We start from the raw sequence: 27,306 nt of genomic DNA on the forward strand, positions 1-27,306 counted from the left end.
TGGCCAAACTAAATAATCTGTTTAGTTCACACAGCTATTGAGCCTTGCAGGAGAAAATCAATGCTGACTGGATTCTTATTACATTTATTACCATAATTCTCAAATCTTCCCAAACCAACCATTTCCCACCCTCACTTTCTTTATATCTATATTATCCTCTCCCCCTAACACTGAGGTGAGGAACAATTATAATTTCATATAGAAAATAAGTATAATTGGGAAAGAAATGTTCTCATTTTCTCAGTACAAATTCTACCAATATTCCTCCTTCTGTATTCACATAATATGCCTTTTCTCTAAGCTAAACTGCACCAAGTAGTCCTCCAACTTTCCATCAATTTCTTCCTATCTAGATCATTCTCATCAACACACTAACATGTGGTAGTACTATCAAATTTCTCCCTTCCCCCCTCCTCTCTCCCACTTTCTTCCTCCTTCCCTCCCTTCCCCCCCTCCTTTCTCTCTCTCACGCACACCCTTTGATCCTATACTCTTTCTAGTTATCAAACAATTCTTTTGCCTTTCCTTCACAGCAAATTTTTTTTTAAGATTTTATTTATTTATTTGACACAGAGAGACACAGAGAGACACAGGGAGAGAGGGAACACAAGCAGGGGGAGTAGGAGAGGGAGAAGCAGGCTTCCCGCGGAGCAGGGAACCCAATGCAGGCCTCGATCCCAGGACCCTGGGATCATGACCTGAGCCGAAGGCAGATGCTTAACGACTGAGCTCCCAGGCGCCCCACAGCAAAATTTTTTTAACGTCTGTCTGTATTCATTTGCCCTACTTTTTCAGTTCCCATTGTTTGCTGAACCTCCTTTAACCAGGCTTTTTTCCCATGGCTCTACTGAAATGGACCTTGTCAAGGTCACAAATGACTCATATCTTTTGAGTGATCATTTTCTATTTTATTCTTACTAGACCTTTCATTAGCACTTGACACAGCTGACTGTACCCCTTATCTTGAAATTCTTTCTTCTGGAAGCTCCTGGAACACCATACTCTCTTTTTTCTTCAAACCCACTATCCATGCCTTCTGATTTCCTTTGCTGGCTCTTCCTCCTCTACCAGACCTCTAACTGTTTAGCCTGCTTAATTTTCTTTTCTTCTCTAGTTATACTCTCTCCAAGATTTTATCTGGCCACACAACATAACTTCAATTATGTCTAGCTATTGACTTTTAAGTTTATATTTCTAGGTGAGACCTACACCCTGACTTCTAGACCTGTAAATCCAACTCCTTACATGACATTTCTGCTTGAATGTGTAATAGGCACCTCAAACAGAGCCAGATATGAGTATTCATCTGCTACCCCCCAAAATCCATATTCTCCAAGCCTTTACCTTATTAAATAGCACCACCCATCCAATTCCTCAAGCCAATAATAACCTAGGGATTTTCCTTAATTATTTTTTTAAAGATTTATTTATTTGAGGGAGAGACACAGAGCAAGTGTGTGCAAGTGGGGGAAGGGGCAGAGGGAGAGAATCCCCAAGAAGACTCCCCACTGAGCAAGGATCCTGAAGGATGCAGGGCTCAATCTTACAACCCATGAGATCATGACCTGAGCCAATACCAAGAATCAGACACTTAACCAACTGAGTCACCCACACGCCCCTTTAATTCCTTATTTTACCCTCACACCCAACATTCAATCCACCAGATGTGTTTCCAAAATACATCCTAAATTTCACAACTTCGTACCAAATCTACTGCTAAAAACCCCATCTAAACTCCAACCATGTCTAGCTTGAACTAGGTGTAGCATCCTGAGTCTTGAGCCTAGACAATGATACTTAATGGTCTCTGTTCTATTCTTGCTCCCCTAGTCTTTCCCCCAAAAAACTTAATTTCCAAAGAGTAAAACTGATGGCGTTATTCTCCTAATGTCCTTTATAGCTAATTTTTTCCTCATGTATTACATTTAGTTGTCTTGTCTCTTATTGTTAGAAGAGTATAGGCCAGTTATTTCGAAGACTATCCCCCCATTTGTCCAGTGTTTCTTCATGATTAGATTCAAGTTTTGTATTTTTGATCATTCTACAACAGAAGTGATACGGTGTTCTTCTCAGTGCATTATATCAGGGGGCATATGATTTTATTTGTCCCAATACTGATGATGTTTGATTTGGTTAAGGTGGTGCCTTAACTTGTGGGAAGATACTCTGAATCTATGAAAATATTCTGTTCTTCCTCAAACTTTCACACACTAGTTGTAGCAATCATTATAGACTTTTTAACATTATCATTCCTTCTATATTTATAAGTTGGCATTCTTCTGTAAGGAACTTTCCTTCCTCTCATATTTATTTATATCAGTATGAACTAATTGATTCTTATTTCATTCAATATAATTCATTATTATCATTATTTTTTTTAAGATTTTATTTATGTATTTGACAGAGAGAGACAGGAAGGAGGGAACACAAGCAGGGGGAGTGGGAGTGGGAGAAGCAGGCTTCCCGTGGAGCAGGGAGCCCGATGCAGGTCTTGATCCCAGGACCCTTGGATCATGACCTGAGCTGAAGGCAGATGCTTAACAACTGAGCCACCCAGGTGTCCCATTATCACTGTTTTGATGCTCAAATTGTCTAACACTTGGCCAGTGGCAGCACCTTTAAATTGGTTACTGTGCCCTTTTGATGTCTTCATGATTCTTTGAGCACTTCTATACTTTATCCACAAGAAGATGTTCAAAGCTAATCTTATAACTTCTGTAGTTCAGCCTCACATTTAGAAAATACTGAGGTTTGTTCTGGCACACAGTTAATTTACAAGCAGATCAATAACTCTTTTTTTAAGGGTTTTTGTTAGGGTGGGACTAGAGTGGCCCTTATCTAGGTCTAGAGTAGTCCTATTCTACAGTGTGGCCCTTCTGGAGAGCCAGTTGAGTGTCAGTGATGTTCAGTGAGTTCTCGCCATATTGGTCCACTGGACTCCTATGTCTAACAGAACTGTAAAACCTCTAGAAATTAAATTCAGCTCACAGCTCTCTAGCAGCTGTCCTTACGGAATCTTGTTCTATACATGTGCTGATTATCATTCAGCCAGAGACTTAAAAGACACACTGTACATATTTCCAGTGATCCTTTTCTGCACAGCTACAAAAAGTTCAAAAGCCAGAAATGCTTATCTCTATTTCCAGAGCACAGCAATACCACTGTGCTCTGTTTGGGTCTCACCTTCCTGCACTGTAGTCCACAGGGTACCCCCCAGGCAGAAAGCTCAGGCAATTATGCAGCTTTCCTCATGCATTTCTCCGTCTAAAAGATTGAAGTGCACTGTGCCTACTGTCCAAAAAACTTGTGTGTGTATTTTGTCTAATTTTGTACTTCTTTACAACTGGAGGCATAATGCAGTTCAGTTACTCCATCATTATCGGAAGTGGATTCAACAACTATTCTTTATAAAAATTGTATATAAAATGGAGGGCACCTGGGTGGCTCAGTCGGTTAAGCGTCTGCCTTTGGCTCAGGTCATGATCTCAGGGTCCTGGGATCGAGCCCCATGTGGGGCTCCCTGCTCAGTGGGGAGTCTGCTTCTCCCTCCCCCTTTGACCCTCCCCCTACTTGTGCTTTCTCTCTCTCTTTCTCAAATAAATAAATGAATAAATACCTTTAAAAATTGTATATAAAATAGAATCCTTAACATGATTATACACTCACACACCCAACACACACATATACACACACGCAATTTTATTTTTTTAAGTTTTTATTTAAATTCCACTTAGTTAATATACAGTGTAATATTAGTTTCAGGTGTACAATTTAGTGATTCAACACTTAGATACAACACCCAGTGCTCATCACAAGTGCACTCCTTAATCCCCATCATCTTTTTAACTCATTTCCCCACCCACCTCCCCTCTGGTAACCATCAGTTTGATCTCTATATTTAAGAGTCTCTTTCTTGGTTTGCCTGTTTCTCTATGCTTGTTTGTTTTGTTTCTTAAATTCCACATATGAGTGTAATCATATGCTATTTGCCTTTCTCTGACTGAATTATTTTGCTTAGGGTAATACTCTCTAGCTCCACCCATGTTGTTGCAAATGGTGAGATTTCATTCTTTTTTATGGCTGAGTAATATTCCATTTTATATATGTATACACACACACACATATATAATGGATATATATATATATATATGCATAATATCTGAAAAGAAAGGATATATATATATATATAAAACAAATCTCTAGCAATTTTTAAAAGTCTCATTGCAAAAATCATCAATATGTACATTCTCATTAAAGTAGGAGCATGTCAACTCTATGCTAGCCAATAAAATTAGACAAGGAAAAAAGAGGACAAAAATTAGAATGAAAGATATGAAAATTATTGTGTTCAGATGATGTAAGTCAAAGGAAATAAACTGAAATTCTGTTTATGAAGTTAGGAAATAGAACTGAACAGCATTTATTTCTAATAGCAAAAATAAAATAAAATAAAATCATAGGAATAAACCCTAATTAAAATAAAGCAGGAACTGTAGAAAGAAAACTTTACAACTCTGCTGAGACTCTCACTTTTAGTCAAGATGGAGTAACAGGGCCCACATTTACCCTACTATCTGTAGCAACTACAGAACTAGACAAAATATACAATAACTCTGGGACACCTGGGTGGCTCAGTTGGTTGAGCGACTGCCTTCGGCTCAGGTCATGATCCCGGAGTCCTGGGATTGAGTGCCGCATCAGGCTCCCGGCTCAGCGGGGAGCCTGCTTCTCCCTCTGACCTCTACCCTCTCATGCTGTTTCTCTCTCTCAAATAAATAAATAAAATCTTAAAAAAAAATTTTAAAAAAATATACAATAACTCTTAAGACATTAGACATCAAGCAACAAATGATAGAGATCACTGAGAGATGGGAAAACAATGAGGTGAGCCCTACAATGGTGTCAGCTTATGGCCTGGACAAAGTCCCCAGGTTGTGGTATAGTGAGGAGGAACCCAGGTAGAACTTGACAGTCTATGAGTTGAGAAGATGGAGCTAGGAGTTAGAGATGGCCAAGGCATAGTATCTGAAAAGAAAGGGCTGGACAGAGAAAGAACTCTTGAGATCTGAAGAGGGTCTCCCTCAAGTGTTCAGCAGGGGACTAATCAGTATATGCAGGTAAGAAAAGTACCTGAGATAGGATTTTTTAAAAACAAAAGATATAAAGGCATAATACCCAGAGATCACACAGAGGTAGTTAGAGTATCTATTCCAACAAACATCAAAATAAATGGGACATTGGGTAGAGTATAAAATAAGGCCTTGCCTCAGTAGTAAGTAAAAATTAATCCTGGACTAAACGTTGGTAGGATCTGCCTAATAAAGTTTATAAGGAATACCTGAAGGCTGAAACTGTTCCAAGTAATTTAACTGAATTACAAAACAAAGCTCAACAATATTTGTAGAAAAAAGTGGTGGACTAGGAAGCTCCAAGTCCTTGCTCTCCCATGGAAACATTAAAAAACAACCAGAAACTGACAACTATAATAACCTTATAGGAACTCTGGAAAGTAGTCAAAGGTCTATAGCAACCAAGCAAATGTACAATAAAAAAATCATGTTCAAAACAGTAGGAAATTTTATTATGTGTTTACTTGCCTTTGCTCCACCCCTTCCCCAGTGTGGTGAGGTTTTTGTCTAGAGGGAGTGGCAGCCCAATTCCCAATTCCCTTCCTCAAACCAAAGGGAGCAGAACAGACCTTATTCGAACCTATCTGGGGGCTGCCTAAAGGACTGATCTATCTCCCCTAATTTGGAGTTCATGCAGAGAGAAGAGGTAGATGCTACTCATGAAATCTGCAAGGAGACTACAAACCCATTTGGCAAGAGATTATGAGTGGAGACATAAAATAGACTATAAAAGGCCCAAATGAGAAGCTGGGGTGACTCAGACATTCAGAAGTGGCTATGCATATAAGGGAACTGAAAAGGCCATGATTAGGCCCAGCCAAGATAGACTTCAGAAAAGACCTGAGAAGACCTTAAATTTTTACATTTAGCTTATCCCTAGGCTCAGAGACTATCCAGCTAATTAGAAATTGAGTCAGTCTGTAAAGACTGAGAGGTGGCTGTTTTCACAAATGCCCAATCTTTAAAAAAAAAAAAAAATTACAAGGAATATAAAGAAACAGGAGAGTATGGCCCATGTAAGGGAGGAAAATAAACTGGCAGAAACTGTCCCTAAATGAGCACAGGCATTAGACTTACTAGATAAATATATTTTTAAAAGATTTTATTTATTTATTTGACAGAGAGAGAGCGCGCACACACACAAGCAGGGGAGTGGCAGGCATAGGGAGAGGGAGAAGCGGGCTCCCCACGGAGCAGGGAGCCCAATGAAAGGCTCAATCCCAGGACCCTGGGATCACGACCTGAGCCGAAGGCAGACGCTTAACCGAATGAGCACCTAAACAAAGATTTTAAAACAACTATCTTATATATGCTAAAGGAAAACACAGATGAAGAACTAAAGGGAATCAGAAATGAACAAAATGAGGGACACCTGGCTGGCTCAGTCAGAATATCGTGCAACTCTTGGTCTCAGGATTGTGAGTTCAAGCCCCATCTTGGGTGCAGAGGTGTAGCGATTACTTAAATAAATAAAACTTAAAAAAAAAAAAAAAGACATGAACAAAATGAGAATATCAATAGAGATACAATTTTTTTTTAAAGTCGGCTCCACACCCATTGTGGAGCCCTATGCGAGGCTTGAACTCACAACCATGAGATAGAGATCTGAGCTAAGATCAAGAGTTGGACACTTAACTGACTGAGCCACCTAAGTGCCCCCAGGGATAGAAATTATTAAAAACAAAGACAAAAACAAAAAACAACTAACAATTCTGAACCTGACAAAATACAATAAGTAAATGGAAATGTTCACTAGAGGAATTCGATGGCAGATCTGTGCAGGCAGAAGAAAGAATCAGCAGATGTATAGACAGGACATTTGAAATTAACAAGTCTGGGGAGGGTATGTACTATGGTGAGTGCTGTGAATTGTGTAAGACTGTTGAATCACAGACCTGTACCTCTGAAACAAATAATACATTATATTTAAAAAAAAAAAAAAGAAGAAGAAGAAGAAGAAGATAGCAGGAAGGGAAGAATTAAGGGGGGGAAATCAGAGAGGGAGACGAACCATGAGAGACTATGGACTCTGAGAAACAAACTGAGGGTTCTAGAGGGGAGGGGCATGGGGGGATAGGTTAGCCTGGCGATGGGTATTAAAGAGGACACGTACTGCATGGAGCACTGGGTGTTATACGCAAACAATGAATCATGGAACACTACGTCAAAAACTAATGATGTAATGTATGGTGATTAACATAACAATAAAAAATAAAATAATAAAAAATAAAAAGGGGGAAAAAAAAGAAATTAACAAGTCTGAGGAGCAGAAAGAAAAAAAGAATGCTTTCCCCCTAAGATCAGTAACAAAGCAAAGATGTCTGCTCTCACCACTTCTATTCAACATTATACTGAATGTTCTAATCAGTGCAATAAAGTAAAAAAGAGAAATAAAATGCATTCAAATTGGAAAAGATGAAAATTATCAGATGTTATCATCATTTTGGAAAATACTAAAGAATTTACTAAAAAAAGCTATTACAACTAAAATGTGAATTTAACAAGATTGCAGGATATAAGATAGATATTCAAACAAATTCTATTTCTTCATACTAACAATAAAAATTAGAAAATAAAATTAAAAAGCAGTATCATAAAATGTGAAATAGGGGTAAATTCACAAAATATGTACAAGACTTGTACAAAAAATATTTCTGAGAGAAATTAAATTAAATAAATGGAGAGATACACCATATCCATGGATCAAAAAAACTTAATATTGTTCAAGTGTCAATTCACTCACAGGAATTTTTCCTACAGATATACTCACATATGTGTACATAGATTTATAAATATATGAGGTTTGTGTCAGCATTATTATTCAGAACAAAAGACTGTAAATAACTAAATATCCATTAATAAAGAATTAAAGATGAGTTGTGTTATAGCCATTTCAAGGAAGACATTACAGCCTTTAATGATATATACAAGATATATGTGTATTATTAAATGAAATAAAAGGAAAAACTGTCATACTATACTTCCATTTGTGAAGAAAAACGTAATTCATTTGTTTTTGGCTATGCTGGACTAGTTTGGGAAGATACACAGAAATCTGATAGGAATAACTGGCTCAAGAGAGGAAAAATGGGAAATGACAGACAAGGGTGAGCAGAGATACTTACTACATACCTTATTCTGCCCATTGAATGTTGTACTATGTATATGTATGCCTACTTTTTAAAACACAGTTTCAGTAATTAAAATCAATTAAATGCACTGGCCCTCCATGAAGAGACCTCATCCCTGCTACTCCAATCTTCTGTCACAAGTCCTCTCCAATCCACCCATCTCCACCTCTGCTAGATAGACTGCATTTCTTACTGCCAAATACACTCCATGGCCCATTGCTCTGTGTTCTGCATTTGTTCGTAAGTTTCTCTCCCACCTGGAATATGCTCCTTCCCCACAGCCTGCACTTTAAGACCCAACTCCTATGTCACTCTACCCAGGAGTCCTCTCTGACCACCTCTCTGACAAACCTCACTATGGTTTCTCTCCTCTGAAATGGGATATTTATAACCTAGACTTTGCAAATGAGTATGTAATTTTATTTGTTCTAGATTACTAGCTCCTGCTTTGTGTGAATTAGTCTTATCTTGGTAACCAGATAGTTAAGTGTCTTGGGAGCAGGAAGGCAACACAACTCAAACGTCTTTGTACCCATGACACTGCCCAGTTTAGGGATGAGCACAGACTGAGGGCTCACCATGCCAGCTGGGTGGAGGACTGGATGCTGGAGAAGTGACCAAAATAGACTCTTCAGAGATTTTGAGCACAGGGATTTTTTTGGCTGTGAGACTGCTGTCACCAGGGTAAGACTCTCAGGAAATTCAGAAGATGGAGAAATATGACAGAAACCACAGAGGTCAATCAGGTAACATAAATGTATAAATAAATGGGCAGAGAATAGAAATGATGGGCCCCAGAAATAAATTAGAAAACAATTGGCTTGCTTAAAGGTTTCAAAAATCCAAGTTAAAAAAAAAAACAAAAAACCAAAGACCCTCCTTCAGGCAAACAGCTTATATCCAGAGTAGCTGAGTGGATCTAACCATGATCACCAACTAGTTCATGACCTTAAGTCAGAAGTGGCCACTAACCCCTCTCTGGAGGTAGTCATATCCATGAGCAGACAGAATTCTATAACATGGTAAAAACAGCTCTAGAAAACCAACTTTTAAAGAGGTCAATAAATGAATCTCCTTACTCTATCTCCATGGAAGGCAGTGTTTATATCTCTTCCCACTTATCTGTAAGCTTGAGACCACACACACCAGGAGGCATTCCTTCCTGGTTCCCACAATGTCATTTAAAGGTGTCACCTTGCCCTTTTCCTCCTATATAAGCCATTGTCCCCTTTATATACTTTTGATTCCCCATCACCCAATGCCTGTAATATCAAAGCTCTCCATTCTCAAGCCATAACCAGACTCTGCTCTCCCTAACCTCATGTGTGCTTCACAGATATATTTCTAGTACAGGTGAGGGAGTTAATGGGGATTCCTCTGTCCCAGCCACTCTTCCTCAAAAGGTGCCCTATGTCCCTAAACATTGTTTTCTGGGGACGGGTGACCAGATGTAAAGGAGAGAGCCAAGACATTAGGCTGGTGTAGAGTGTGCAGAGTACAAAGTGGAGGCATAGACACTGCCTATGAATAGACACCTTTAGTCCCAGGCTCTGTAACCCTTAGAGACAATTGGACACCTTCTTCTACAGACTAAATCACCATATAAGCTTCCCTAAAACAGATAAAAGTCTTTGACACTACGCCTGCCTTGCGAAACAGAAGGGCTTTGTGATGCAGTCTGGTGGCCTGGTTCCATCATCTATGAGGTGGAGATGACAAGGCATAGCATTGGGAGTCATTAGGCACCAGGACCCTGAATGCCTAGATATAGGAATGGTTGCTCTCCTCGTGCTAATGTGGTTTAGACCATGTTGAGCCATATTGTTGTTCTGTGGGATTTCAAGTATCCCGTATATACCTATGGCTTCATCTTCATTATTCTTCTAATTATCTGGCAAGTAACAAGGAGTTACTGTGGATTAAGGTTGGAATCTAAAAGGATCTGCTGCCAGGTAGGGAAACATGAGACCATGATCGAACTAATTAAGCCTCAGATAAGAAGCTTTTAAGATCTCAGAGTCTCTTCTTTTACCACCACTCCCCAATTTTTATACCATGCATTCAGTAACTTTTATATGGTACTTCTCAGAGACTAGTAATAATTCCTTTCCAGGCCACCCTACAGTGTATTCTAGTTGAAAAATAAAGAACCTCTCAATCTGGTTTGGGTTGGGACCTAGATGAAATGGAATCTACATCCTGGATCTCAGAATACCTCCCAGTAAGCGGGATTTTTCTGGTTGGTGGTTTCTATAGGCATTTGTTAACAGAAATCCTTTGGCTATTACACCTACACACCCTTTAATCTATTCCACTCTTTCTCTTGCTTCATCATAAACCTCATGCATAACTTCTCCTGGGAAATAAATGAGAGGTATCGAGTATGAAAGAGCCTTGAAATAAATAAAAAACAAGCAGAGAAGGGAAATGTTGAGGTGAAAAGAAATGGGTATGGAAAGGAAAGTTAGGAAAGTAAATAAAATATAGACAGACACATAGAAAGGGATTAGGAAATGTGTATTAGCTTTGTCATGTTTTAAACATGAATAGAAATGGTGTCCCAGCTTCATACTCTAACATTTTGTCTTTAAGCGTCACAGAAAAGTCAGGATAAGAGACGCAGCAACAGGAGGTAAGGTCTGTCTCTGTTCTGACTCCCCTCACTATGGACAAGATTCCCCTGACTCCTACTCCTACTCCAACAAGTAGCCTGGTACTCTAACCACTGAAGGCTCCAATTACCCCAGTTGACAGATTCTCCCAGAAGACTTTCTTGGGTGGGAAATCAGGGCCTAGGAATGTTCCAGAATTCTCTACCTTACCCCTGACCCTGGGAATAAAGAATAAGGAAGCAGGACAGAAGCCTTTAGCTGTGTCATTTACTAGCTTTACGACCCTGTGGAAGTCGCTTCATCTCTCAGTCTGTGATCCCTGAAATGGGCATCTCATGATCCTGCCTCACTCACGGTGTGGTTGTGATGATCAAATGAAATTAGGTCCGGGACAGCATGTTGCAAGGGGTTAAGTTGTACACAGACGTGCCTTAGAGCATTGACTGTTGGGGTTTTCAGCCTCTTCTTACTCAAAGACCTTCAGCTTGCTATAGGATGTCCCTGTATCCTCTCATTCCTTGTAACACTGTCCTGGTTTTTCAGCTAGGAGATTTTGCCAGGAAGAAGCTGAGAAGCCATGGGAGCTGCTCTCTGTTATGAAAAGGTGATCACTTGCTCTTTGCAGTCTCCAAACCCCCAGCCTGGCCTGTGATGATTTCTCTGCTTGGCCTGGGGCAGGGAGGAGAAGAGGGATAATGTGTGGGAGGGAGTCAGACACTGGATGCTGAAGACTGATTGAGACTGCCAGGGCAGAGGGGGATCAGGTGTCTCAAGAAGGAGGAGTCTTCCAGTTCTGTTCTGGGCTAGGTTCACAGTGGTCCTGAAATTCAGGATTTTGCTACTATGTCATTCACTGACGACTCTACATGAGTTTGTACTCAGCCACAGACAAATTATCCAGTCAAGAGAATAGAGAAATGCATGCATAAATAAATCACCATGTCATATTCCCTTTATAGTTACAACTATTCAAGGGCAGACCCGTGGAACCTGCTAATATTACCTCCATGGTTTTATCTTCAGAGAGGCCAATTCCTGGGACAGCCCTCAGAAAGGATCGTGTCATCTTATCCTCTTCTTAAAATCTCTAAAGAATGGGATTGGCCTTTAAGAGATGCTATGTACAGGAGCTAGGACACTCCATAGTCCCCAGAATGCAGAGTTCCCACAAAGACCTCATTTTCCACAGCTTAGGAATACTGAATGCCAGGCTGTGGCCTTCTTTATTTAGTTATTTATTTATTTAGTTAGTTAGTTATAAAGATTTTATTTATTTATTTAATTGACAGAGAGAGAGAGACATCGAGAGAGGGGAACACAAGCAGGGGGAGTGGGAGAGGGAGAAGCAGGCTTCCCGCCGAGCAGGGAGCCCAATGCGGGGCTTGATCCCAGGACCCTGGGACCATGACCCCAGCCGAAGGCAGTCGCCCAACCAACTGAGTCACCCAGGCGCCCCTGGGTTGTGGCCTTCTTAATCCCAGATGAGACTGACTCCAGATTCTTCCTGGGAATGTTCCTGGTGATGCCCATTCAGCTAACCATTGGCTCTCTGCCTCTGCCTGGTTTCCTTCTCCTGGTTCAGCTTCTCAGCATAGATCAACAGACAGTACACCCCACCTCTTAGTCTCTCATGGCCCTGCATTCCCACGGGTTGTCTGAGACCTTGCCCAACAAGCTCCAGACCCTCAGCCCAGCCCAGCCCAACATAATTTGCCAATGACCTTTTCCTAGGAGGCAAAGGAGATGGGTAAACACTATGAGGGTACAGACCCCAAGGCTTCCAGGACTAGGGGAAGGTGGAAGAAATCTCCAGGCCACACATATTCAAAGAGGCAGGTGTTGGGGTGCCTGGGTGGCTCAGTTGGTTAAGCATCCCACTCTTTATCTCAGCTCAGGTCTTGATCTCAGGGTTGTGAGTTCAAGCCCCACACTGGGCTCCATGCTAGGTGTGAGAGCCTACTTAAAAAAGCAAAACAGAAGAAAGAAGCAGATGTCATTCCATCAGTAACTGTTGCCATCCTCCCTTCCCAGCCAGGACTGGCTTCCTCAGGAGGGAAGTGTGAGGCGGCTCCTGTGTGCGGATACCTGCTGCGAAATCTGCAATGCCGTGGCTCTGGAGATTCAGCAGTGGCTGGTGGGTGAGAACACCCTGATCTCTCCCCCTTCATCAGGGCCATTGCAGGGCTCCTCTTGCCTAGAGATTTTGTCCATGTCTACTGTGTCTTTCAACCAGAGTCTGCAGCAACATTCCCTACACTCCAAATCACTTGCACTTGGATCTGCAACCCCCCCAGTGTTGCAATTAGTGGATCAGAAATCCTTAACACAGTCAGCTGTCCAGTCAGCTGGTACAGTCAGGATCCATGATTGCTGGGCTGAACACCTCCAGCTGGGGCAGGGATTTCAAATGCCAGAGGTACCCAGGGGCCCAGAGACTTTGTGTTGTTCAAGACTTGAGGAGCCTAGGGTTCCAGTGAACCAGCAGGAGATGATGCAGAGCAGCCCAACCCTTGTCTGTAGAAACCAAGGACAACAGCCCTTGAATTCCCAGGTCTCTGTGCAGACCCCGAACGGAGAAATCACTACCCTGACACACCCTATGGCCTTGCATATGGTTACTGTCCTCCCTGCCCACCTGCCATTCCTCAGTCCTGAAGTCCTAAGGCTTCTTGAGGTACATGTGAAAAAATGGATGCATTTCCAGAGGTGGGGGCTACCCAGACGTGTGGAGGAGTCCCTGAGGCAGCTTATGCCAAATCCGCCGTTGTTTTACCAACCTGTAAATAACCAACCAGTTTCTTTCATCCAGAAGAATACTTCTCAGTTCTCTATTGAAAAATTCGGGACCTATTCCTGCCAGACCTGGGGTTCATGTATGGCCAGCCAGCCTACCCAGGCCTTCTGGGTTTCTGAATGGTCCATTATGGATCCAGAACAAAGACACCACCACCAGCAAATCCCAAACCATATGGCTCTGGCCTTGACCTCTCCAGCCCTTAAAGACTCAAGTGGCCTCTATGCACTTCCTGGGTACCAGGATCATGACTCAGTGGGCCATCTGCAGCAGAAATACAGCCAGCTATTCTGTGGACTCCCTTCTCTGCACAGTGAGTCCCTGGTTAACACCTTCCTGGGCTCTCAAAGTTTCTCCACGAATGGGAGCATGTCCAAGCATCCCTTGAAGGATCCTTTTCTCTTCAAGGAACTCTCCATTCTCCCTCTGCTACCTAAAACTCCACCCCAGTCTGCCACACCCTCTTCCCCATCTTCCCCAAATTGGGTCATTCCATCTGACTACCAACAACCTCAAATCAGTGTCCCATTTCTGACTCTGGCCGAGTGTGATGCCCTGGAGTGGCACCTGCTGCAGAGGCAGCTCCAGCTTCAGTGGGGCTTGCCAGCTGTTTTCCAGAGACCTCAGCGCACCCAGAACCCCATGCAGTATAGACCCTGTGGCAAAGCCCAGTCTCCTGAGACAGTGAAAACTTCCTGGCCAGTGAAACCCATCACAGTCCTCACTAGGGAACTAGTCTTCTTCCCGGAGCATGCCCGGAGGCTGCTAGAATTCCACCTCCAGCGGCAGTTGATTCACCATCGCTGGGGCCTGCCCCAAAAGATCCAGGAGTCCATCCAATTGCTCTTGTCCCCCACTGATCAGTCAACTCTGTCCTGGAGCAGCACAGCCCTAGCCAACGTCCATGCTCCCCAATCTACAGCCCTAAAGGCCACTGGGGCCGGTGACCCATTCTCACCCATCACAGACCCAGTGTCAGTCCCCATGCCACACTTGTTTGACCAGGCCAAGGCAATATTGCAGAGCCACATCAACTCCAAATGTGGGCAGATTCACCAGGGCAAGGTCCCTGCTCGTGTATATAGCTCTTGGCAGTGCATAATTCCTGGGGGCCTGCAAGTGGCTCCCTTCACCTGCATCCCAGAAAGCAAGCCCTTGGAGCTACAGGTAGCAACTGACCCTGCCCTAAAACAAAAAGCTGTGCCCTGGATACCAATGGCCCTTGATCAACAGCAACAAGCCTCACCAGAGGCTATCACTGAACACCCTAAGCTGTCCCAAGCCCTGTCCGAGGGAGCCATTGAGAAACTGGAGACAACTTTGCGGCACAAGTACCTGGCCTTCTTGTCAGGGCTGCCTGCTCTTTATTATGTGGCTCTCTCTAGGGCCATGGCACCGGCAATCTCTACCCAAGCTGTAATCGCAGGAATGGTGCCTGGACCTGGTGAATTCCCAAGTGAACCTCTGACTCAGATGATCTCATCTGAAGAGCGGTGTCTGAGTCCTGGGCCATGCTTTCAAGATGCCAACGAGACTTGTGCAGACATTGAAGAAGAGCTCCAGGTGGAAGAGCAGGTGGAAGAAATGATCAAGGCGGTGCCTCTAGAAAGCCAGGCAGAGGCCTCTGGGCCCTACACACTCAAGAAACCCATTTTAGCCAAACTAAATTTCCATCTAAGAAAGAAGATCCTGGAGATACAACTGGGAATTCCCATAAAGGCAAGGTTGTCCAGAGAACAAACTGTAGCAGCCCCAGACAACACATCCACACAGGAGTCTCTAGGGAGTCTAAACAACCAAGGAAAAACATTGCTCCAGGATCTCCCCATCCCACCAGACACTCCTCGCGTCCCAGATCCAGAATGGCTCCACCTTAAAGAACAGCTGGCCCTTGAGTTAAAGGCAGTGCAGCAGAACCAGAAGCAACCTGGTTCAAGAGCAATACCTCATGGTTCTGCCCACTGGGCCTCTAAGATCTCACAACCCAGTGGGGACATGACAGAGGCCCAGGTGCTTTGTGTTCAGTTGGAGGCCAATGTGAACAGCCCCAGCCTGGAGGAGCCCTGGAGCCCTGAGCCCCAAAGCCCTGGCCACAGCAAGGACTCAGCCCAAGTCCCCATGCTGGCAGAAAAGAGAGAGGACCCAGGGAAACCCAAATTGGCAGGGGACCACGGAGAAGGGGATGCAGGGTTTGCACACTCCTCTACAAGAGACATAAGCCTCCCTGATGAAGCCCAGAGGCCAAAAGGGATGCTTCTGAACAGGACTCCTCATAGCCCCTGGCGACGGAGCCGTAGCTTTCATCTTGATGCTCCCTGTGAACACAGTACCCGGCATCACCCTCAGATTAAGCTTCCAGAGCCACCTCCAGGAATCCCTGGGGTGAAGGTATCTGAGAAGAATCACCTGCACAGCAGTCAAACCAAGCTTAATGTCATCCTCAAACCAGCAAGGATTCCTAAGAATGCCCAACCTGTGGTGCCCCAGGCATCACAGGGCCAGCTTTTCCTGGGCCAACTCATTCACACTAAGCCTTTGCAGGGCCAAACTTTGAAAGGTCAGGTTTTGCAGGGACAGGTGATGCCAGTCCATACCCACAAGAGGCCCAGCCTTCCTGAATCGGGCTTGAGAAGTAAGATGAAATCCTTTCTGCACTATTTTAACTCCAAGGCAAAGGGCAAAGTGCACGAGGAATCCATGTTCTCTACAGCTGGGAAAGTGGCCAACACCAGAAAAGAAAATGTAGAAAAGGGCCTGGCTCCAGCTAAAAGTCCCATGGGGCGAACCAAGACAGAGAGGATTAGAGGGGACTCCAAGGCCCGATCTTCCCCCACTGAGAAGCAGGTGGGCCTGGCCTTCTTGGATGGTCCCCATTCCCCAGACAGTAAGCTCCGGCACCGCTCCCGCTCTCACCAACTCCATTCTGCCTCAGTCCTGGGCCACCCCCGCCACTGCCCTCGGCACTGTCCTCGAGTGGCTTGTGCCACCCAACCAGGGAACGTACCCTAGATCTCACCTCTCACCTCAGAGGGAAACGTTGGTCTGCTCAAGAAGACCCAACACAATCAAAAGACTTGGTAGGCTCCCCCAACATCTGTGTCCCTTGAAGAGGACTGCTGCTGTCATTTTCATTAATGTGCAGGTAGGGCAGAGTGCCACCCAAAATACACTCTATGTCTCTAAGCAAAGCACTGTCTGTCTCCTCCTTCTCTCCACTGTGGTGTGTTAAGGGAAGGTATGAGGGGAGGCTAAAATGTCCTTCCCATCTAGAGAAGGAGCTTTAACCCACACTTAAGCTGGGTCAGCATTCCACACAACTCCTCCCAGCCCACCCTGGACTGTGGATAAAGGGGCTTGAGCAGAGAAGGAAGGTAAGGTAAATAAGGGTCAGGCTTGAATTCTATCATGGCTTCCCATTGGTGTCCTTAGGCCCAGAGGAGCAATGTGGACATGAGGATAGTAGTGACGAGAAGGAGTGGCCAGGAATCCCACAGACAGAATTCACTGATGACTTCCGTAAAGGCCCATAGTCTGCAGGGGAGGTTTCAGAGGAGTGCCACAGCACTCCCACCTTGAGGAGGTACTTTGTGTTTATTCAAAAGCTTGTAGCTAATATGACAGGATGTCAAAAGCAAATGATAGAATCTCCCCTGCTCTGCTCCCTGTTGGTTATTGGCAAGATCTTTCTGGAGAACTCATCTGGGAAGCTGCTGTAACTCTCTTGCCTATATCCCGCCTCCACTGCTGGCCAGCTGCATGGAATGAGTGACTCTTGGAATGAAGATCACAGTAGGCCATGAAGAGGGGCTTGTCCTCCCCTCCCAAGGGCAGGCGGGGAGAGAATCAGGGAAGGGGAGCATGTAGATGGAGGTCTGAGTACCTGGGACAGAGGCTGACTGTTCCTGACCAGGGTATGATAAGGGAGCAAAGCCAATTTACTTTGCACTCAAAAGACCCTGGAGCCAGGAAGCCAACCCAAGGTTCAAGTGCTTTTGGGGGAAGTAGGTGAGTAAATCTGAGTTTCAATCTATTTGCCTTTAGTGTTATTAAGAGTGGTTGGCTAAGTGTTGAATCTGCTGGGAAAGAACCCACAAACACAAGTGGTTTTCTAAACACATCCAGTCTTGTCAAGTACTGCCAGCAGCTTGTACCCAGCCCCACTGCTATGTCTTATTACTATACCACCTACAACTGCGATCCTTCTCTACTTTCCTCCTTTCCACCAGTCTTGCCTTCCTGAATATACATACACATATATAAGTGTATATATGTTCATTTTTATATGTTCATGCATATTATATGGTATTGAACTCAGCTGTATCCTCTCCCAGGATCTGCCTGGTATCTTCCCCTCAGAGGATGACTCTTGTCCTCTCCCCAGCCAAAGATAGCACCAATTAGTCTGCCTACTCCAGCCCTCGGTGCCTGTCATCATTCCCCATTTCTTATGTCCCCCTACATTTCAGAAAGCACCAGAACCACTCATTTTAACTGTCAAAACAAACAAATAAAACAAAACCAAAAACTTTGAGCCTTTTATAGTGTTCTGTTCCACTAAACAGTCATGGAAAATGGACAGGGATCCAGAATTTAATGCCACCCATGAGGCTCTAAAGCAGATAAACTGCTCAGCACTGAACAGGGACTGTGGCCCCTTCTATCTTTCTGGAATGTCCAATAATTGGCTATTTCATAGTAATATCTGTTTCTCATTAATGGAAAGATGATGTGAAATTCTCTGAAACCCCTGGAATGGAATGGAGAAACCCAAGAGGAAGACTGAGAGGCAAGCTGAGATCTGACCATATCTTGTCTACATACTCCCTCACACATAGACTAAATGAAGTTCCTTCTACAGACTTATTTTATGAGGCCTCTCCAATAACTTGCCATACTAAGGCAGTATTAGAGCTCTTTCCCACTTCCTGTTCAGTCAACCTCACTCCCACCCCCAGCACCACCACCAGCCTATGTAACCCTGGCCACAAAGTGAATCTCTTAACGGTGGCCATCAGACTCATATTCCTTGACCTCCCAAGGAGGTGTGATTGGACCTGTCCTACCTTCTCCCATTAACTGGGTTGGGGCAGGTATGGTGTCCTTGGAAGGAAGACTGAAATCCTGGCCCTTAAGGAGGCTACAGCTGCACAGCATAGCTGAAGGTTGTGCTTATTCCACTCGATATAAGGTTAAGTATGAATAAAAGATTTGGGTCACCTTCAGAAGGAAACTTCTGACTGAAATGACCAGAGAATGATTTCAGAGAAAGATGATAAGCATGAATAAAGGGCAACAAAACTACAACACAAGGAAAACATTACAAAATCCTTGAGCATGTGTTTTTACAATTTTCAAGCCAAATGTGTGACCCTTGGAGAGGATGCAGATTTTAAGGCCAAAGTCACAAGAATGGAATGTGAAAAAAATCAGAGTTAAAATCCTAACTCTAACATTTGGCAAGTTACTTAACATTTCTGAGCCCCAATTTCTTTATCTGGAAAGGGGGACAACTGTACGTCCATACCCCAAACCTCAATTACTGTTGACATACTGGTGATTCCCAAAGTCGCTTTGTTGCTCTAGTCTTTCCTCTGAGCTCCAACTGTACAGCCAACAGACAGGAAGAAGCTCCGTCTTGCTCCAAAGACAATGCACATTAATTCAAAGTTTCCAAATATCCTCTATCCCACCAAACTGCTTTCTAATGTCACGGAATGGTATCACTATACATCCACTTTTTTTTTAGACCATACATCAAGTCAGTCACTGGGTTCTAATTTTTTTAAGACTTTATTCATAGTCAGTATTTATAGACAAAACAGTCTAAACAGTATTGTTCATGTTTTCATGAGGCCACAAGAATTTGCTAAAGGCAAAGCTGGTTGTTTTGGCCATACATTTCCATATTTCACAGGAAGATGATACAATTTCGATCTGAAATAAACCACAAGTCTAAGTAAGAATTTATTAGAAAAAAAAAAGATTTTATTTATTTTTCAGAGAGAGAGTACAAGCAGGGGGAGCAGCAGGCAGAGCAGGCAGAGGGAGAAGCAGGCTCCCCACCGAGCAAGGAGCCCAACTTGGGACTCATCCCAGGACCCTGGGATCATGACCCAAGCCGAAGGCAGATGCTTAACTGGCTGAGCCACCCAGGTGTCCCTCTCTGGGTTCTAATTTTGATATCTCTCAGGTTTCCCCTTCCCTCTCTTTTTAATGCCTCTGCTTATAGTTCAGTTTCACGTCCTTTCTTTCCTAAAAAATTACAATAGTATCTCATATCCCCAGGGCTTAGGATAGGGGCTGTGCATGGTAATACCTTAATAGACTTGAATCCAAAGTCTGGCCTGAGGAAGCAGATAAATTATTACATCAATGTGATGAGTGCTATGGTCTATGGGATCCTGCCACAGGAGGAAATACTCAGCTGATGAGGAGGACCCTAGGGTCACATAAAAGGGTCACAATAAAAATGACCTTGACAGGCATCTTGCATTTGACAATTAAAATATTTGTGTACTTAGGGGCACCTGGGTGGCTCAGATGGTTAAGCGTCTGCCTTCGGCTCAGGTCACGATCCCGGGGTCCTGGGATCGAGCCCGCATTGGGCTCCCTGCTCCGCGGGAAGCCTGCTTCTCCCTCTCCCACTCCCCCTGCTTGTGTTCCCTCTCTCGCTGTGTCTCTCTCTGTCAAATAAATAAATAAAATCTTAAAAAATAAAATAAATAAAATAAAATAAAATAAAATATTTGTGTACTTAATATGTGCCAGGAACTATGCCAGACAAAGCAATCACCAAGACACAGGCCTTGCCTCCATGGAGATCATTACTCTATGGGGTAGTCTCATGCCTCCAAATTGTCTAATCAACACATACAGGGGCACCTGGTGGCTCAGTTGGTTAAGCGTCTGCCTTCAGCTCAGGTCATGATCCCAGGGTCCTGGGATGGAGCCTGGAGTTGGGCTCCCTGCTCAGCGGGGAGTCTGCTTCTCCCTCTCCCTCTGCCTCTCCCACCCCCCACTCATGCTCTCTCACTCTCTCAAATAAATCTTTAAAAAAAAAAACATATACACATGGATGTCCAATATTCATCTCAAAAGTGAAATTCTGATTCCCTGCTCCCTTACCACCACCCAGTCACACATACTAGACCTATTCTAATTGCAGTATTTCCCACATCAGGTAATGGCACCTTCTCTTGTCCATTGTTCAGGCCGAAACCACTGGTGTCATTTTGATGTTTTATCTCTAACAGTCCATATCCAATCCATGAGAAAATCTCTGCCTTCAAAATGAATGCATGGGGCCCCTGGGTGGCTCAGTCATTTGAGCGTCCAACTCTTAATTTCAGCTCAGGTCATAATCTCAGGGTCATGCAATGGAGCCCCACATGGGCTCTGTGCTCAGCACAGAGTCTGCTTATCTGCTTGTCCCTCTCCCTCCCTCTCTGCCCCCACCACCACCCCCACTCTCACACACACTCTCTAAAATAAATAAAATCTTTGGGCGCCGGTGTGGCTCAGTCAGTTAAGCATCTGCCTTCGGCTCAGGTCATGATCCCAGGGTCCTGAGATTGAGCCCTGCATCGGGCTCCCTGCTCGGTGGGAAGCCTGCTTCTCCCTCTCCCTCTGCCTGCTGCTCCCCCTGCTCGCTCTCTCTCTCTCTGTGTCAAATAAATAAAATCTTTTAAAAAATAAAATCTTAAATTAAAAAAAAAAGAATCCAGAACATAACCACTTTGCACTCCCTTTGCTTCTACAGTTGTTGGAATAGTATCATAACTAACCTCTCTGATTCTTCCTGAGACCATACCTCCAAAATCTATTCTCAACACAGAAACCTGGGGCGCCTGGGTGGCTTAGTCGGTTAAGCGGCTGCCTTCGGCTCAGGTCATGATCCTAGGGTCCAGGGATCGAGCCCTACATCGGGCTCCCTGCTCAGTGGGAAGCCTGCTTCTCCTTCACCCTCTGCAGTTCCCCCTGCTTGTGCTCTCTCTCTCTCTGTAAAATAAATAAAATATTAATAAAAATTTAAAAATTAAAAAAATAAACACAGAAACCTGATGGTCCTCAGAGAGAGATGATTGATTGATTGATTGACTGACTGATTGATTGACTGATGTATGTAAAACCATGAGACTAGATAAGATCACCAAGGGAATGAGTGAAATGAAGGAAAAACCCAAAGGACTGGGCTCTGGGATATTCTAACAGTAAGAAATTGGAGGGAAAAGGGGATCCAGTAAGAGAGGAGACTAAGAAGCAGTACCCAGGGAGGAAGGAAAAGCAGAAGAGTGTGGTATACCATAAGCCAAGAGGAGAAAAATATGGCAAGGAGATAGTGAGCAACTGTGTCAAAAGTTGTGATTGGGCCAAAGAAAATGAGGACTTAGAATTGACCATTAGATTCAGCAACACAGAAATCACTCATGGCCTTGAGAATAGTCTGATGAATGATGGACATGAAGGCATGACTGGAATGGATTCAAGAAAGAATGGAAGGTGGGGCATCTGGGTGGCTCAGTTGGTTAAGCGACTTCCTTCGGCTCAGGTCATGATCCTGGAGTCCCAGGATCGAGTCCCAGGATGTAGTCCCGCATTGGGCTCCCTGCTCAGCAGGGATTCTGCTTCTCCCTCTGACCCTCCCCCCCGCCATGTGCTCTCTTTCTCTCATTCTCTCTCTCTCAAATAAATAAAATCTTTAAAAAAAGAATGGAAGAAGAATAACTGGTGATAGCAAGTGTAGTCAATTATTTCAAGGAAGTTTGTTTCATAGAAGTGCAGAAAACTGAGGAAATAGCAGTAGGAGGAAAAGGGACCCAGAGAAGACTTTTTTAAAAGGTGAGTGACATCAGGGGTGCCTGGGTGGCTCAGTTGGTTAAGCATCTGACTTTAGCTCAGGTCATGATTTCGGGGTCTTGGAAGTGAGTCCACGCATGGGGCTCCACACTCAGTGGGGAGTCTGCTTCCTCTCCCTCTGCTCCTTTCCCCACTTGTGCTCTCTCTCTCAAATAAATCTTTTTAAAAGGGGGGGGTGCGTGACATCAATGACAACAACAAAGTCTGATTTAATAACAAAATTATGGAAACTGCTCAAGTGTCCATCAACTGACATATGGATAAAGAAGATGTAGTATATATGGAACTAGAGAGTATTATGCTAACTGAAATTAGAGAAAGAAAAATACCATATGATTTCACTCATTTGTGGAATTTAAGAAACAAAACAAATGAGCAAAAGGAAAAAAAGAGAGGCAAACCAAGAAACAGACTCTTACTTTTTAAAATTTTTTTTTAAAGATTTTATTTATTTGACAGAGAGAGACACAGCGAGAGAGGGAACACAAGCAGGGGGAGTGGGAGAGGAAGAAGCAGGCTTCCTGCCGAGCAGGGAGCCTGATGCGGGGCTCGATCCCAGGACCCTGGGATCATGACCTGAGCCGAAGGCAGACGCTTAATGACTGAGCCACCCAGGTACCCCTTACTTTTTTTATTAACATATAATGTATTATTTGTTTCAAGGGTACAGGTCTATGATTCAACAGTCTTACACAATTCACAGCGTTCCCCATAGCACATACCCTCCCCAATGTCCATCCCCCCAGCCACCCCATCCCTCCCACCCCATCCACTCCAGCAGCCCTCAGTTTGTTTCCTGAGATTAAGAATCTCTTATGGTTTGTCTCCCTCTCTGGTTTTGTCTTGTTTTATTTTTTCCTCTCTTCCCCTATGATCCTCTGCCTTATTTCTCAAATTCCACATATCAGTGAGATCATATGATAATTGTCTTTCTCTGATTGACTTATTTCTCTTAGCATAATACCCTCTAGTTCCATCCACGCTGTTGCAAATGGCAAGATTTCATTTTTTAATGGCTGCATAATATTCCATTGTGTATATACACCACACCATCTCTATCCATTCATCTGTTGATGGACATCTACTTTCGTTCCATAGTTTGGCTATTGTAGACATTGCTGCTATAAACATTGGGGTGCACATGCCCCTTCGGATCACTACATTTGTATCTTTGGGGTAAATACCCAGTAGTGCAATTGCTGGGTCGTAGGGTAGCTCTATTTTCAACTTTTTGAGGAACCTCCATACTGTTTTCCAGAGTGGCTGCACCAGTTTGCATTCCCACCAACAGTGTAGGAGGGTTCCCCTAAGAAACAGACTCTTAACTATAAAGAATAAACTGATGGTTACCAGAGGGGAGGTGGGAGGTGATGGATTAAATAGGTGATGGGGATTAAGGAGTACACTTGTGATGAGCACTGGGTGTTGTATGGAAGTGCTGAATCACTATAGTGTATACCTGAAACTAATATTACACTGTATGTTAACTGAAATTTAAATAAAAACTTAAAATAAATAGAATAAAATAAAATAAAAATGGGCAGAGGAACTAATTAGACTATTTTTTCAAACAAGACATTTGAATATCAAACAGGTACATGATGAGATGTTCAACATTACTGATCATCAGGGAAATGCAAATCAAAACCACAATGAGATACCATCTCACACCTGTTACAATGGCTATACTCAAGAAGACAAGAGATGAATGTTGGTGAGGATATAGAGAAAGTAAACATTTGTGTACTATTGGTGGGAATTTAAATTGGTGCAGCCATTATGGAAAACAGTAAGGGAAAAAAAATGAGAGACATAACATGTTGGATGTTGACTGAAATGATGCAGTCAGGAGGGATAAATTGATGATAAGGGAGAGCAAGGAAAGAACTGCTGGAGTAATGAGGTGATGTAGAAGTAGGGGATAGGACCAAATGCCCATGTCGAAAAGATGGCCTTGGCTAAAAGCACCACTTCACTGGTGGTAAGTAGAAAGTAGCATTGAGGAAAGACAGCATGGCTTACAAGAAAGGTTCCCTCACATGTGCGGTGCCTGGGTGGCTCAGTCCATTAAGCATCTGCCTTCAGTTCAGGTCATGATCCCAGGGTCCTGAGATCAAGCCCAGCTTCAGCCTCCCTGCTCAGCAGGGAGCCTGTTTCTCCCTCTCCCTCTGCCCCTCCCCCCTGCTTGTGTGCTCTCTCTCTCATGGTTTCTCTCTCAAATAAAATCTAGAAAGAAAGGAAGGAAGGAAAAGAGAAAAGAAAGAAAGAAAGAGAAGAAAACAGAAAAGAAAAGAAAAAAAGAAAGAAAGAAAGGTTCCCTCACATGTAACAGAGTGTGGGCAAAGGCCCAAAAGGATAAGGGAGGAACAAGAAATAGACCATGGCCGGGGATGGAGAGAGGGGTATGGAGAACCAAAACCAAAAGCTGGAGGTAGAGTTGGATTCTGGAAGTTACCATGGCAAATTACTATTAGAGCCTATGGAGTAGGTGTCCCAACAGAGAGGCCAGGTGAGCATAAAAAGGTATTTCCATTGCTGATCATGTGTATAAAGATGCTCTCAGATGATTGGAACAGTGGGAGAGATTTCAGAGAAGTTCTAGATGTGTGGGGCCTAGTGCATGAAGCTAGAGACAAAGAGGGCAGGTATAGCATCCTAGTGTTCAGAGATTAGGGATGTTTAGGGGTGGGAGGAGACAACTGGAAGGCAGAAAAAAAAGGTTGCCCTGAGTGGATGGGATGGACCTCTGTTTTGGATACCTCACATTTCTCAGAAGGTGAAACATCTGCATTCCCACCTTCTGACCTACCACATAGGAGCCAAGAGCTAGAGGAAGTGCACGAAGTGGTGTAGTCTCCCTATGAAACCCAACATCCCATCAAATCAAGAGGTGGTGGCAGGACTCTCCTCCATGATAGGACCCTAGCACTTACCACAATTTGTCCACTGCTAGCAGGATGCAGAAAAGCCAGGATGGGAAGGAGCATGAATGTGTTCCTCCTCTGAATGGTGACTCTGTGCCTATTAGATGAGGGCCCAGCCCCTGTTGTGGCCCCCAAGGTGAGAAGATACAAGGCCCAGGCCTGTTGAGCCAACACCCTCCAGGTGTTTTCCTAAAGCATCCCCAAAGACCAAAGGAGATCTTGTGACAGGCACATCCTCCCTGCCTGGTGGGAGTTGGGCAGACAGCCACAGAGCAAGGAGATAAGGGAGAAAGGGGGGCAGCATGAAGGGAATGACCCAGAAAGGTCACAGCAGCATCACGTGGGAAGCCAAGGTTAATGTGCACACATCCTGACTTAGGTGGAACAAGTCCTTTCCATGGTCCCCTAAGGCTCCTACCTGTCCCAGAGCAGTGTGAGTTCATAGTGCTGACCAAAGTCCTACAACAAAGGGTTTAGGGCATAAAGATGAGCTGGAACAAACACCTTCAGGATTCTCAGTTTTCACCAAAGTCAAGAGCTGAGAGAAGACAGGGTCAGAGCCTGTGACTCACATAGGATGTTGTTGAGGGATGAAGCCTTGTTCATCCCATCCCATAACCCTAGCACAACCCCACCTTCTAGCTTTCCCTAGGCTCAAGAGAGGTAAAATCAGAATAAATGGCCTCATGGAGGACAGAAACTCAAGCATTTACAACTCCAGAATTGGTGGTAGATGCTAGGAATATATCAGTGCTTGCTTGGGAACTCTGGAGTTCACCTCTGGCCCTCTGAAATAACACGTCATGGTGAAAGGTTCTGACCTTCTGGAGCCCTTCCCTTGACCTCTGCCGAGGACACCTAAGAATTCTATGGAGAGAATTTCAGGCAAATTTCCTCCTCCTGTGGTGGAGGAAAGTGGCTTCTCCACAAAATCACTTCTCCTGTCAAACATTGAGTGCTAGAGGAGAGAGACCATGACTGCTTCATTTTTGTACCTGCTTACCACAGCCCAGCCAGGGAGAGCAGTGAACACAGAATGAGAACAGGAATTCTGCACCACGTGAGAAGGGGCTGGGCTTCTGCTCTTTCCCAGCCATCCAAAGCCTAATTTTCCACCTGGGTCAGGGGCCCATGGCAGAGGCCAGGGCTGTCATAGAATGAAGAACAAGAATAGTTGCTGCGTCCAATGCAGGAAGAGGAAAGAAGGGAAGACCGCCTGGACTTCAGGTGGGGAGATGAGGAATGAACACAATGCAGGCAGGTAAGGTACTGGGGGACACAGAGGACCAGATCCCTATGGCTCTGGCTGGGCCTGCAGAGGACTGTTCATTCCTATCCCCAGAGACAGTGAAGCCAGGACCCTGAATACTTGGTCTGGATGAGAGCATGAGGAGGGAAAGGAGGCCTGGGAAGGGGCCAGAGGGAGATCTCTGTTTCCAGAAGGAGGGGTGGGCTCTGCCAACTGCCCCCCCTTTCCCGCCTTGCCCCTCTTCTCCACTGTAACTTCTCTGGGTCCGTGGCCAGGCAAGGAGCATATTGGGGGCTTTCCAGAGTGTATCGCTCCCAAGGTTGAGCCTGCTACAGAGGCCACAGGGGCAGGACCCTATGCAGGCAGCTGGACCCGTGGGAATCCAGACAGTGGGAAGGGAACGGAAGCCATTCCTTGCGGTAAATGATGCTGGCAGCTGGGGAGTGTCAGGGGAGAGGGGCAGGGTAAAGTGAGAGGCCGGAGCAGAATCCCACACATAGTCAAAGGCACATGGACACAGACATCAGCCACACAGATGCATAAACACCAAGACACAAATTCAATGTTGCCACTCCAAAACTAATTCAGAGTACCCAGAGACATGTCCAGGA

At 44.3% G+C, this 27,306-nt stretch overlaps 2 protein-coding genes across 4 annotated transcripts in view; both read left to right on the plus strand.

Moving 5' to 3' along the window:
- The window catches only part of FAM205C (family with sequence similarity 205 member C), a 112,778-nt gene extending 100,695 nt beyond the window's left edge, over window positions 1-12,083 (plus strand). For both annotated transcript variants that reach the window (XR_004298418.1, XM_032396728.1), the window contains one exon: window positions 10,853-12,083. The gene's annotated coding sequence lies outside the window, so the exon portion shown is untranslated. The remainder of the gene's footprint in view (window positions 1-10,852) is intronic.
- On the plus strand, window positions 7,843-19,595 carry LOC116627077 (protein FAM205A-like). Of its 2 annotated transcripts, none has more exons than XM_032396724.1 (4): window positions 7,843-10,212; window positions 10,853-10,892; window positions 11,416-11,476; window positions 12,904-19,595. In XM_032396724.1, the coding sequence occupies exons 1-4, from the start codon at window positions 10,069-10,071 to the stop codon at window positions 16,673-16,675; spliced, it is 4,017 nt and encodes a 1,338-aa protein (XP_032252615.1). In that variant the 5' UTR covers window positions 7,843-10,068; the 3' UTR covers window positions 16,676-19,595. The 2 variants fall into 2 exon arrangements, with proteins under 2 accessions (XP_032252615.1, XP_032252614.1); XM_032396723.1 differs by having other exon boundaries at window positions 7,843-9,006.
- Window positions 19,596-27,306: the final 7,711 nt, after the last annotated feature.

This window comes from Phoca vitulina, unplaced genomic scaffold (assembly GCF_004348235.1).
Source record: "Phoca vitulina isolate PV1807 unplaced genomic scaffold, GSC_HSeal_1.0 scaffold94, whole genome shotgun sequence".
In the NCBI taxonomy this organism is placed as follows: Eukaryota; Metazoa; Chordata; class Mammalia; order Carnivora; family Phocidae; genus Phoca; species Phoca vitulina.